At 39.3% G+C, this 14,275-nt stretch overlaps 1 protein-coding gene across 1 annotated transcript in view; it reads right to left on the reverse strand.

Moving 5' to 3' along the window:
• Positions 1 to 354: 354 nt before the first annotated feature.
• Positions 355 to 14,275, reverse strand: part of LOC139665700 (major histocompatibility complex class I-related gene protein-like) — a 28,227-nt gene continuing 14,306 nt past the window's right edge. Inside the window, exons 3-8 of the mRNA XM_071544788.1 lie at positions 5,955 to 6,233; positions 4,922 to 5,224; positions 2,389 to 2,487; positions 2,173 to 2,190; positions 1,943 to 1,988; positions 355 to 1,526 (exon numbers count right to left, since the gene is read on the reverse strand). Coding sequence (XP_071400889.1) covers positions 1,948 to 1,988; positions 2,173 to 2,190; positions 2,389 to 2,487; positions 4,922 to 5,224; positions 5,955 to 6,233 — 740 coding nt within the window. The 3' untranslated portion in view covers positions 355 to 1,526; positions 1,943 to 1,947. The remainder of the gene's footprint in view (positions 1,527 to 1,942; positions 1,989 to 2,172; positions 2,191 to 2,388; positions 2,488 to 4,921; positions 5,225 to 5,954; positions 6,234 to 14,275) is intronic.

The raw sequence follows: 14,275 nt of genomic DNA on the forward strand, positions 1-14,275 counted from the left end.
AAAACCAGGGTAAGGTGAGAGTTAAACAGGCAAAAACAATTATAATGGAGTAGGAAATTATATCAAAGCATATCTGTAAAAATTCACTGATTTTTTTTACACTGATTTTGCAAGTATCTACTCCTCAGACAGGGCGTTGCAAAGGCAAGATGAACCAGATGGCAATGGTATTATAATTATCTACCATTTTGTTCATATCCTGAACAAGGCCACACACGTTCTGTCACTTAATTGCAGTTCAACATACAGTATATTTGTCTAATTGTTTTGCACAGAGACAGTTAGTGACAGCAGAGCAAGTAACTATGATCCCCAAATAAACAACAAATAAATAAACAGAGAATCAACGGGTTTTCAGAAACATTTTATTCATTCATTAAACAAAAGGGATGCCATATTCCTTAACCTCCTCCAAAGTCTCCCCCTACACACACACACACACACACACACGCACACACACACACTCACACTCATAACAATTCAAATTGGAATGAAGCAGAACAGAGCAGATCCCAAAGGAATAATGCAAATATATAAAAGCCACAACAAGAACCAATGAAAGAAAAGCTGAAAGCAGCTCCAGAAAAACATTCTCTAACAGAAAGTGTGTAACATTGTTCTAGCACATGAACAGTTTACCACACTGGATTTTAAATCAAATTCAGCATTATTCATTAAAACATCTACACACAATATCTGACTACTGTAATTTCCTAATGAAGAACAAAATGCAGTTCACAAAGAAAAACTTAAAAAACTATTTCTAAATGAAAACTTCTTGCTCTAATACCCATTCAAAAAGCTGTACAGATTGGAGATCATTTCCACACCATTATAGAGATTTGAACGGCTTTACAATGACAGAGCAGAGCGTTGAGCCACAGCAGCATCCAGGAGAACTGAACTGAACCAAAGTCAAACTCATTTTGTGAGATTTATAAACTCAACAGTGGAAAATAATATCATTTATCAATTCATAGCCAATTATAAACTCATGAATTGACAAATCAAAATGCTGTGTCTCTCAGCATGGTAAAGGAAGTGTCCTCTCTGTTTGTTCTCTCATCATGTGTTTGGTCTCTGGTAGCTGCTGTAGTAATCCCTCTCCACAAAAGCTCTGCAGAAACAGCTGTACAGCAGCATCAGTACTCTGCTGATGTTGTTACTCCTACAGAGGAGGATTTACCTGTACAGTGATGCTGCTGCCAGTTCTGACTGGCACTCAGGAAAAAAAAAAACCTGCATTTAATAGTAGTAACAATACAGTATGGAGGCAGGGGTGAAGCACAAATGCAGAAAAATGAACCAAGAAACAACCAGAAATATTCATCTTTGGCAAGTAAATCAACGCAAATTTTAACAATTTGATTTGTCCAACAACTTTCTGACAGATCCTATGACTTAAAATCTCAACAAGTTTTGTTAATATGCACTTTTGTTGCAAATTAGAAACAACTGCTGTAATTATCTTGATGCCTCTGTGATTTATTGGAGTTCACCATCCTCTTCTTATCTCCACTGGTCGCCTGTCAAGACAGATTAACAGACAGACAAGGTGAAATATTGAACTTATTATTGTTCACACTGTGCAGTCTATTTGCTTTCATATTGCATGGGATATTACTTTCTGGATCAAAAGATAACGTTTAGATATAGAGTGATGCAATCTGCTTTTTTGTACATCAGAATAAAGATAAAAACTCAATGCCAACTGTTTTCTGTAATTATACTGAAACACTGAGTGAGAAAAAGCTTCATCAGAAAGGCTTTTTGAATCCTCACCAGCGGGTGGATGTGAATTACAACTCTAAATTTTGTTTTCGTCTCAAGGGCATTGATGATTAAGTAAAGATAGAGTATCTGCTTATATATCTGTGAGTATTATGACAGTACAGCAGTTATGCACATCTGCACAGAATAGTTTACATGGTGAAGTACTCACTGTGATCAGTTAAGAGGTACAACTTCGGTAGATGAAGTCTCTGAAGCTACAAAAAGATGACAATGTAAAAAAAAATTTGAATTGAACAGCAATACTGTAAGAAAAAGAACTGAACATGAGAGGTTAGTGACTGATTACTAATGCCTATTCTTCTGCCATGTCCTTTTTAAGTACAAACCATGCAAGCAACAGATACAAATATTACACATTACAGGAGAATGAAAACTTACTGTTAGCAGGTTTGAACCCTGAAATACAGACAAGATGTTACATTATTACTCAATGACAGATTACAAATTAAGATTTATGAAAGGAAACACAACATTAAATATATGAAGTTATGGAACAAGAACACTAATACGCTACTGTCACAAGCATGTATGATAAATCCTACACTAGAGGAGTAAAAATATCTTTATGAGTAAAAAAAACTCTTCGTCCCTCACCATTATTGTTCCTTCTCCAGATGAAGACTCCAGCGATGCAGATTGCCAGGAGGAGCAGCAGTCCTGCAACGACTCCAATGACAAGAGCAGTATTGATCCCTGAAGGAGAACATGGAACCAAAACAGAGCATTCAGACTTTGTCACATAACACTGGATGGATCAGATTATGTCTATTTGTTCCACTTTAGTATTTTAAGTATAGAGAGGAGGTCATGTGAATCAGACAAACAAGAGGGACACCTAATGTGTTTTAATGAACCGACCGGCACGATTGGTTGCCTTCAATATTCTCATGGAGTTAAAAACTGTCTGGTTGCCCAAACGGTGGTGTCACGGGGATATCCCGTGCCCTCTAGAAAGTAAGGTGCAAACACACACACAACGCTGCATAGCCACTTCTAATTACATCTTGCTGGTGTCGTGCCAAAAATTGATTGTCCGCCAAAAAGTGATTGCCGTCCGCGGGAGCGTGCGCAGCCTGTTAAAGCTGTATCGCCCAGTTTATATACGTCTACAGCTGCTTTTATCTGGATCAAACAGTCATAACGTGCAAATACACTTAAGTTTATGTCCGTGGTAATAGCAAAGGTATGTCTTTGTAAAACTACCTTTCAGTCACAAGGTAGGGGCTGCAATCACTTTTTAGCAAGTGGAAAACGGCCTGTTACTGGTTGTATTGGCCCTTTTAAAGGTATTTCAACAGGTAAAAGGGACTGGGTGGGCTATAATCTTTACAATATAACCCTTATGAATGAAACCAAGTCATTTTGAGGCAGAACCAACCTTTCAGTCAGAAGGTAGGGGCTGCAATCACTTTTTGGCAAGTGGAAAACGGCATGTTACTGGCTGTATTGGCCTATTTCCACTAAAAAGGACTGAATTGGTTATAATCTAGGGCACAGAGCAGGTAATATAATGCAGAGTCATAAGGATAATTGCAAAAGAGATCATTTCTTTATTTTATATATAACCCATCAGTAAATCATGTTTATTATAGTCTAGTTTCCAAATATAGGCCTAAACAAAGATATTAGACATACCAAACACATATAAACATCGGAAACAATACTATAGTATTGCCTATAATCATGTAAATGTCATGCCTGATTACGCTATAAACTGCAAACACTTCTTTGGCCACAATTGTGACTATTCGGTTACAAAAGACGTTAAAGTTTTACAAAGACATACCTGTGCTATTACCACAGACATAAACTTATGTGTATTTGCACGTTATGACTGTTTGATCCAGATAAAAGCAGCTGTAGACGTATATAAACTGGGCATTGCCTTATAGTGCAGATTTTGTTTATAAGTATATCTATTTTTTGCCTTGTATATTTTTCTTGTTTATTTTTGTAAGTTGTGTTTTTCCTTTTTTCTTCAATTAGCCAATTTTGTTTGCACTGTATATAAGCTGCATGGGACCGCACTGCTGTAAATAAAACACCTGGACTGATGAACAATACCATCTCTTTTGTGCCTCAGCCATTCGGCCAACTCTACAGGTGGTATGGTAAACAAGTCCAAATTTACCCCCAACGAGGAATAAACTATGTCACTATCTGGGAACACCATACATTACATACAAACTACACTGAATGAGAAAACATGGGCTGGAACTATTACTGTAGTGTTGTTATTACTGTATTACTTACTATACTGTTAACAGTATGGCAGTTTAGCCCCTAGGTATATCACAGATGTTTTAACCCCATATGAGCTAGAGTGCAGTCTGAGGTCCTCAGGCATGGCGAGGCAAGAGTGGTCGAGCCCCTGAGCTCTGCAACGTCCTTGCGGAGACTTGCAAACTGAGTATCATCTTTTAAATCCCCTCTCAAACCCACTTGTTTAAGAAGGCTTTTTTAGGCCTGCAACAGCAGGGGCTCTATGGATCTGTCGCTCGCTCTGTTCACCACTTTATGGGTCACGTGGGTGAAAGTGTGCCGCAGGGAGTTAGACTGCAGACTCTCAATTGGGAGACCAGAGTTCGATTCCCAGCAGGAACAAAAATTCAGCGTCGCAGACTATATCAATAGTCTGTTCTGCTTAAATGTCACCATGTTATTCTCCTAATTTTAAGTCTATTCAGGATCCTTGCTTACTCTTTTTTTGTTGCTTTTATGCCATATGTTTTGCCATATGTTTTTATGCTGTTTTTGCCTCTTATGTTGCTTTTATTCCATTTTTGCCTTTTATTGTTCCATCTTGTTCATCGTTATTATTTTACTTTTTTCCTTTAAGTAGTGATTGTCTTTGGACTTTCTTAAATTTTGACTGTAAAGCACTTTGTAACTGTTACTGTTTTGAAAAGTGCTATATAAATAAAGCTTATTATTATTATTATTATTATTATATAAAATCTTTAAAAGTTTACTGGATGACAGAAAATAAAATGACAACAAAACCACAACAAGGAGAGAAACGGTCCAGTACAGAACAACAGAAACAAAACACATGAATTGTTAGTCAGGTGTAAGAAGTAAACTAAATGTGTCTCTCCTCCTCCATCAGCTCTGATCCCAGTCTTACCCGGGTTGGTCTTGATCACTGCTGGGTCCAGTTTGGTGATGATGTCCTCCTTGACACCAGAGAGCTGAAACACACACTCGTACTTCCCCCAGTCTTCAGGTTTGACTGATGAAACGTCCAGCTGAACGCTCGTCTGGAAGGTTCCATCGTGGTTGGGGAGGCTCTCTCCCTGGTCCATGTGGTCCTGAAGCTCCTCTCCATCTCTCCTCCAGAACAACATGACTCTGTCAGGGTAGAAACCTGTAGCGTGGCAGCTGACTGGAGAGGAGGGAGTCTTCTGGAGGAGAGACACAGAGGGAAGCTCTGGGGTGGGGGGGTGGGGGTGAAGGGGAAGAAAGAGGGAGAGAGAGAAACAGAGAAAAAGAGAGGGAGAGGAGAGAGGTAAAGAAATTGAGAGGAGGGAGAAACAAAGAGAGACAGAGAAATGTGTATAAACTTAAAAACCATTACAGTTATACACTCACCAGCCAATTTATTAGGTACACCTATCTATGTAGTAGCGACAGATCATCTGTTGCTGTAGCCCATTTATCATAAGGGCCAACAACGTGTTCAGAGATGCCCTTCTGCACACCACTGTTGTACAGAGCTGTTGGAGCATTTGTGGCCTTACTGTTAGCTTGAACAAGTTCTCCTCTGACCTCTCTCATTAAGGTCTTTTTGACCACAGAACTGAGGCTCATTAAATCTTTTTTAACGCACTATTCTCTGTAAACTCTAGAGAATGTAGTGCATGAAAATCCCAGGAGGGCAGCTGTTTCTGAAATGCTGAACCAACAATCAGACCACGGTCAACTCGCTTAGATCATGAATCTTGCCCATTCTAATGTTTGGTTGAACCAAAAAACTAAACCATTTCACCATGTCTGTATGCTTTATATATTGAGTTGCTGTCACACGATTCACTGTTTGGAGAAGCAGCTATTTGCGTTAACGACCATGTGTACCTAATAAAGTTACTGTACATTAGAAACAGAAGAGGCATATGAACATTGTTGTGTCCATGAAACTACATCAGGCCATATGACTCTACCTGTTCTCTGCAGAATGCTCTTCCCATATTCCACATACTTCTTCAGCCGATCAATGCAATACTTGGTGAGGTAGTTCTGTAAGAATGCTAATCTAGCGTTGTCATTATCCCATCTCTCTTTGGTGATGACAGCCTGTGGTCTTGGAGCGATCCATGTCAGTGTCTTCAGGTCCAATGTTAAGAAGTCTTCTCCATCATAACCATACTGATTAAAACCATTAACTTCTCCAGTCTCATCATCCCATTCACAGCCAAACATCCTCTGGTAGGTATGGACACCTGAGAGAGAGAGAGAGACAGAGACTGAAGTAAACCAGAGTGAGATCCTAGCACAGTCACAGTGGTTGATATCACATCTTTACCACAGAGACACACTGATCCACAGACACCAAAACAGATGATCTTCAGAGGATCTAAATGTGTTTTTAGGAGAGATTTAAAAGAGGTAAAGTGCCTGCTAGTCAGACTATTCCAAAGTGTTCTGGCCTTGACAGAAAAGGCTTGGTCACCCTTAGTTACCAGTCTTGTTGGAGGGATTGCTAAAAGAGACTTATTAGATGACCTTAAAGTGCGTTCTGGTTGATATGGAGTTAAAAGTTCTCTTAACTAACAAGGTGCAGTTCCAGAGCAAGCCTTAAAAGTCATAATTAAAATCTTTAAATCAATCCTAAAATGTATGGGTAACCAGTGAAGGGAAGCTAAAATAAGAATGATGTGTTCTTTTCTCTTTGTCTTTGTGATAAGTCTAGCTGCAGCATTCTGGACAAGTTGTAATCTATCAAGGTTCTACTGGTTTAGACAAGTATATAGTGAGTTACAGTAGTCTAACCAGGATGAAATGAAGGCATGACAGTTTCTAGGTTTTTACTGGAAAGAAATTAACTTATTTTCGAAATTCTCCTGAGCTGTAAGAAACAAGACTGGATGTCTGTGTTAATATGTTTGTCAAAATTGAGATGATTCTCAAAGATGACATCAAGATATTTGTTGTGTTGAGTCACGTTTAGAGACAGTGGCCCTCATTCACAAAACCAACGTACGACAGAAAACTGGGCGTACGGTCATTTCCACGCAAAGCTTGGCACTTATCAATTTGGACGTGAGCGGAGGCTACGATCAAATCTCATGTCAAGTCTCAACTCGTGTACGCAAGTTTTCGAGTCAGCGTGGACTTATGGTGCAGCATAGTAAATCTTGTATTAGTAACAATTGTTATTAGACCATAGATTCTGACTGGCATCTAAGCATATACAGCCACATATTCATCACTTAAAAATATGTAGCCTATGGCAAAATATTATATTTTGCAAAGGTTTGCATCGACTGTATAGCCTATCCCTAACATAAATAGGTATTTACAAATTGTTTGCAATTAACGGGGTTAACAGTTTTCTGGTGTAAGATTAATTTCTCTTTCATTTTGAGATAGCCTACTTGTTTGAGGTCTGACTATTTTTTCTTCACCTACATGTAAAGAATTGTGATACAAGCTTTAATTTAGGCTACTATTATATATATAGGCTATACATATCACGGATGTATAAATTAAATATTCAAACCTCAGCTGGAGTTCGATTGTCGGCGGCAACGCTGTTGACCGCAGCAGTGATTTCTTTCCATACTGAATTTTTTAGACTTCCTTTGATGCCACTTTTCAGGCTGCCAAATAGAACTAATTGGTTCAATTGGACTTGGGACGTTAGAGTTTCTATTTCGAGGTCGGAGAAGTTTCTCTTCTTGGACGTATTACGCATCTCCATGTCGTAAACTCTGGGGGGCGAGGCCTCTAAACCGAGAATATTTAGGGGTGTGATATTTAAATGACAATTGTTTTCAGTCGCCACATTTATCAACGCCCGATCATTCTTACGCCGTAATTGGCGAGATACGAACGTTTCATGAATCACACGTGAACCCTGTCGTAAGATGATTTCTGCGCTCGGATCTGCACTGGTCTCTACGTTAGATTGATAAATGAGGGCCAGTGAACCTAGATGCCGGGATATTTGAGTGTTACAGGAGTCTGAGCTGATTATAACTTCTGATTTATCTGCATTCAATTCTAAAAAAAAAAAAAAAAGAAAAAAAGTGTGACATCCAGTTCCATCCAGAATCTCAAGAAGGCACTCATGGAGTGTCTTTAACTGTTGTGAATCAACTGAGTCAAGAGAAAGGTACAATTGTGTATCATCAGCGTATGACTGAAAACTAAGATTATAACAATAATAATAATAATAATAATAATAATAATAACTTTATTTGTATAGCACTTTTCTAAAAACAATGTTTACAAAGTGCCTTCGACCTAGTGGTAACATGTATACAGAGAACAGGAGTGGCCCTAGGATAGACCCCTGTGGGACCCAACATGACCTCGAGTCCCCAATAGCAACACTTAAAGTCCTATCCTTAAACTAAGAATAGAACCAGTTTAAAACGGAACCCAAAATACCCACCCAGTTTTTAAGACAATCCAATAAATAGTGTGGTCGACATCAGTACTATGATGTGCCCTAAAACCAGACTGGTATTTCTCAAAGAGGTAATTTTTCTTTAAAAAAGCAGTCAATTGATTGGCTACCATTTTTTCTTGGACCATAGATAGAAAAGGCAATTTGGATATTGGTCTATAATTATTATTCAAAGAGGTAGGATCTAGGGAGGGCTTCTTCAGAAGTGGTTGAATAATAGCGGCTTAAAAATAGGCTGGTACAAGGACCAATCAGCAGCGATGTTGATGATATTAATTATAGAAAGGAGGTATGGACTGACAGATCCATAGACCTCTCTGAGAAATCTCACAGGTAAAATGTCAATGGAACACGACGAAGGCTTCATATTGGATATAACCTTAGAGAGGATATCAATGTTAATGAAAGAAGTCAAGACAATCAGTAGCAGAGATTGTGATAGGTAAGTTCTGTACTGGAGGGAAGATATTTCTTCTAATGTCAGAGACTTAAAGTTAGAAATTCTTCACATTTTCAGGGGTGGGATCAATGCTTGGATCAATGGAAAAAGAACTCTTGGGTTATGACAATTTTTTTCAATTAATTCAGAGAAATACGGGCATTCTTCTCTGGCATTCTTTAGGTCTGTATTCAAATTTTTGTTAACACTTTAAAATAATGAATGTTTATAAGCCCTTAATAAACAATGAATTACTGATTAATTCATGATGAGTTTAATGTGGAGTTAATCATCAATTCATTATTATCAGTGATTTATCAATTATATATTAATAATGTATAACAAATTAGTACATCATTAGTAATGACATTAGTTACATCTTTGTACTTGGTTTATAAGTCAAGAAAACCTTTGCTAATAACTCATTTGTAAAACATTACCTAATGTAGTATGTAACTTCCTAGGGAACATGTGAAGTCATTATTGTTCTTAATTAATGATGAACATATCATTTGTTGTTCATTAACAGATGATATCTAAATGCTCAACACAGTATTTACACAGGTTTTATTTATTATAAATTATTTGTTAGAATATTTATTAACAACCTGTTAAACAGTTGTAGACGTTTTGCAGCCCCCAATCTAAAGTGGCAGCAAATAACATTAATTAAACATTTGCTAATGTTTACTAAGATATTTGTTGCCATGACTGTGACAAAGGAAAGACAAACAAAAAAAACGTACAACACTCATGCTGTACAGTTTTTGCCTCCTATGAGCAGATATTTTCTGCTTACACATATTTGAACTATCACAATGTCCACAGCTTTAAGACTACATGCATATATTACACATTAAAATGTTCAGCCAGTGCTACTCTTTCTCACAATGTAAATATCTAAGTGCTGGGATTTGTAGTTTTTGAGTTAGGTACCTTTGTTCAACATTAGTGCTCCAATTCAACTTTTTCACTTTTTCACACAATTTTACTACAGTTCAACTTCTTCAAATGTCTTTCAACTGTAATAATTCCCACAAATTTGAACAGTTCATTCACATATTACACATCAAACTGTTCAGCTGTTCCAGCTTTAACTTATGTGTAAATATCTAAGTGATAGGATTTGTAGTTTTTGAGTCTTTTACACTTAGTACATATATTACACATCAGACTGTTCAGCTACTTCTTCTGTCACTGACAATGTAAATATCTAAATCATAGCTTTTACAGTTTTTGAGCTATGATGGTTTGTTCAACTTTAATGCTGTACTGTTTTTGGCTCTTATGAACAGATTTGTCCTGTTTACACATATTTGAACTATCACAATTTCCACAATTTTAGCACTATGTGCATATATTACACATTAAAATGTTAAATCAGTCCTGCTCTTTCTCACATTGTAGATATCTAAAAGGTGGGAGTTGTAGTTTTTGAATTATGAACGTTTGAGCTCCACTTGCGCTATAGTCCAGTCAATCTAACTCAAAAAAGGGCCCAACCCAGGAGAAATTGCAATAGTAATGTTTCATAGTTTTTATTGGTCCTAATACCCTCCTGCATCATATATTAAAAGTATACCTTCATGGATTTAGTGGAACATACTTTTTTCAAGGTCAAAAGCAAAGTTTTGACGTTTTAGAGTGACGCGGTCTGGGTAAAATGGTGTTAATATTGGAGGGTCTATGTACACCCATCCAACATATTTGATGTCTTTTCCTAGGTTTTTGGGGTCAATCTTTCCAATAAAACACTTTTTCAGAGGATATTCTAATGTCTTATACCTGTATTTGGGGTACTACTACCCCAACACCCAATTTTTTTGCCAAATCTTCCACTTACAGTTTGTGCCACACTGCTCCTATGGGTTTATCCGCATCTAAACTGGGTATAAATTGTTCCTATGATTCCCCCCCCCCCCCCCCCAATATATCACTGTAAACACAACTATGTAATTTCAATAGTATTAATAATACACAATGAAAGCACTTGTGCTGATTATAGTATATACAGTATAGCATATATATAGTGAAGTCTTACCTGGGTGTTCACCTGAATAATAAACTGGACTGGATGGACAATACAAATGCACTTTACAAGAAAGGCCAGAGCAGACTCTATTTGCTGAGGAGACTTAGGTCTTTTGGAGTGCAGGGGGCACTCCTGAGGACCTTCTTTGACTCTGTGGTGGCATCAGCCATCTTCTATGGAGGGGTGTGCTGGGGCAGCAGCATCTCGACTGCTGATAGGAAGAGACTTAACAGACTGGTTAAGAAGGCCAGCTTTGTCCTGGAATGCCCCCTTGACCCAGTGGAGGTGGTGGGAGAAAGGAGAATGATGGCTAAGCTATCATCCCTGATGGAGAACATGTCCCACCCCATGGGGTGCTATAGGCCAGGTGCAAAGATGGAGGTCTGAGACTAGACAAGCTGGCAAGACACATCCCCAAAGTGCAAGCCAACCGGATTGTGTCTCTGGTGAATTCTAAAGATGAGTGCACCAAAGCTATTACAAGAAAGACTGTCACTGCGAGTCATTTTCGGAGGCTGTGGAAGGCGGGATAGGAGACAGCCCACCCTCGTCAACCTGTGATGTGTCTAAAAACGCCTTTCTATCAGGGCGAAGAGTGAATTTTGACTGGAAAAAAGTTGGAATTTGAGAAATGGGTTAATCTCAAAGCCCAGCGTTCAGGAATTACCAACTTCCAAGCGGACCTGATCAGCAATCACTGGCTGCGGAGTCCAAGTGATTGTAATATTGGCGAAAGCCAGTATGTCCTTGCCCTCAAACTGAGAACCAACACCTTCCGGACTAGGGCGTTTGGGTCAAGAGGCAAAGGTGGTGGTGAGTGTGAGAAGCTCTGTAGACTGTGTGGAAGAGCGGTTGAAACATTGAAGCACATTCTCAGCGCTTGTAAGAGCCTTAAACTGAACCACATGGCGAGACACAACAAGTTGTGTGAGATCTTGGCCCAAGAGGCTGAGGGGCGAGGCTGGCAGGTCTACAGAGAACCACACTTGACCAATGCAGATGGTCAAACGAATGTCCCCAACTTGGTCATGATCAAAGCACGAGTTGCGATGGTCATTGACGTGACGTAAGATTCGAGTCGGCTGAGGGGACACTCAAGGATGCATACCAAGAAAAGGTTCTCAAATACACACCGCTGGGCGAGGCAGTGCGTCTGAGATGGCCACTTGTCCAGAGAGTCAGAATTGAGGGTTTTCCCCTGGGAGCAAGGGGCAAGTGGTTAAAGAGGAATGAATGGGTGTTGGAGGGAATGGGAGTCCCGCTGCGAAGGCGGGAACAACTGGCAAAGCTGTTTAGCAGGAGGACTTTGCTGTATTCAGTGGACACCCTTAAGGTGTTCCATGCACTTGTTGCGTGATTTATTCGATTGTTCTGTTATTTGGGGTTCATTGAGAAAGTTCGTTTGTGTGTTCTTTATTAAATTATTCTGAACAATAACAGTCAGTTGGGTGCGTTCATCCCCGGATCTTTTAGGGCGCTCAAACCCGGTGTTCGTTGGGCGTTCATCCCTCGTTTTGTATAGGGGTGGCCGGGCCAGGGAAGCGATGACAAAGGGGTGGACGTGCCTCGTTAAACGTCACGAAATGGGCGTTGGCTCAGTTCTTGAGTTCAAGTATACTCTGTCAGTCAATATGGAGAAGGTATCGGTGGCGGCTGGCAGAGCATCCATGGTTGTGGAGTTCGCTGGTCAATAGATTGGTATTGGTGGTGACGAGCGGGCTGTCCATGGCCGAGGTCCTACATTGTTGCAGCTCCGCCTCAGTGGGGTTGACGACGATGTGAATTCTGCCCAGTGCTTCTGAATGTCAAAGTGAAGAAATGCAATAAAGCGTGGGTAAGGTTGGAAGTAACTATGCCCCTCTTAAAATCAGCAACATCTTCGTCTGCCATGTTTCACAGCTTCAGAGTGTACCATCAGGTTCAGGAATGGATGGGTAACTCGCTACCACCGGAGGAATGGGGCTGGAGGATCCAAGACTCATGCCTCATTCCCATCCATTCCGACCAGGACCCTGCTCCTCAATCCTTGTTGGAGCTTGTGCGCTGCAATTGTCAGGTTGCGTCAAGGACTTGATTGCTTCCTAGCCTGTTCAGAGTGCAGAGGTGTGTGCGCGAATATGTCGGCACAACAACAAGGCATGTTTCAAGCTTGATCTCATTTAAGGTTTCAATCTGTGTGCTGATATGCATCATGGTTGCCATGGAAAAACATATTACTAAGACAAATTTGTATACAGAAAATTCAATGATAATAAATGGTTTATCACCTAATGTGATTGACTTTGTTTGATGACTTTGGTCATTTTGGGGTAAGGGTACCCCCAAAGTGCACATATACATTCAGAACAGGTCATATCCGATGGTTGTATGTGAAAGAACACCCTAAAAAAACAATGTATAGACATATATTATATGAAAATAGCATGTTCAGAAGCAGAGATACGCACTTCTTTGTGTGACGCTGTGACATGAAGGCCCAAAATTTCGACCTCTGAATTTACATTGATCCACTAATGGTATACTTTTACTGTAATATGTTATTTGGATGTCCCTAGGGATCACATAAAACCTTGAATGATTACTATTGCAATTTTCCCTGGGTCAAACCACAGATTGACTGGACTACTACTGCTGCAGCTCTAATGCAGCTGTCCTGCTCTCTGCACTTCTCCATTTTCATACACACGCTGGGGCCAAACCCACACTCTCTCTCTGTTAATACTGCTACTGCTAATGCTTCTACTTCTACTTCTAATACTACTAGTACTGCTACTACTACTACTACTACTGCTACTACTACTACTACTACTACTACTTCTAATACTGCTAATACTGCTAGTAGTACTACTAGTACTACTACTTCAGCTACTACAGTCAGCAGTCTCTCTACTTCACTCTAGCTGTTTTATAGACTTGCACTGGCTTTCACTCGTTTACTCTTTCTACTGATACTACAACTATAACTTCAGCTACTATTTCAAACACTTTCACTCGTTTACTCTTTCTACTGATACTACTACAACTATAACTTCAGCTACTACTTCAAACACTTTCACTCGTTTACTCTTTCTACTGATACTACTACAACTATAACTTCAGCTACTACTTCAAACACTTTCACTCTTTTACTCTTTCTACTGATACTGCTACAACTATAACTTCAGCTACTACTTCAAACACTTTCACTCTTTTACTCTTTCTACTGATACTACTACAACTATAACTTCAGCTACTACTTCAAACACTTTCACTCTTTCTACTGATACTACAACTATAACTTCAGCTACTACTTCAAACACTTTCACTCTTTTACTCTTTCTGCTGATACTACTACAACTATAACTTCAGCTACTACTTCAAACACTTTCACTCTTTTACT

This window comes from Centroberyx affinis, unplaced genomic scaffold (genome assembly GCF_046629955.1).
Source record: "Centroberyx affinis isolate AG114_WGS23_722 - 3 ecotype Tasmania unplaced genomic scaffold, CSIRO-AGI_Caff_v1 ptg004668l_1, whole genome shotgun sequence".
In the NCBI taxonomy this organism is placed as follows: Eukaryota; Metazoa; Chordata; class Actinopteri; order Beryciformes; family Berycidae; genus Centroberyx; species Centroberyx affinis.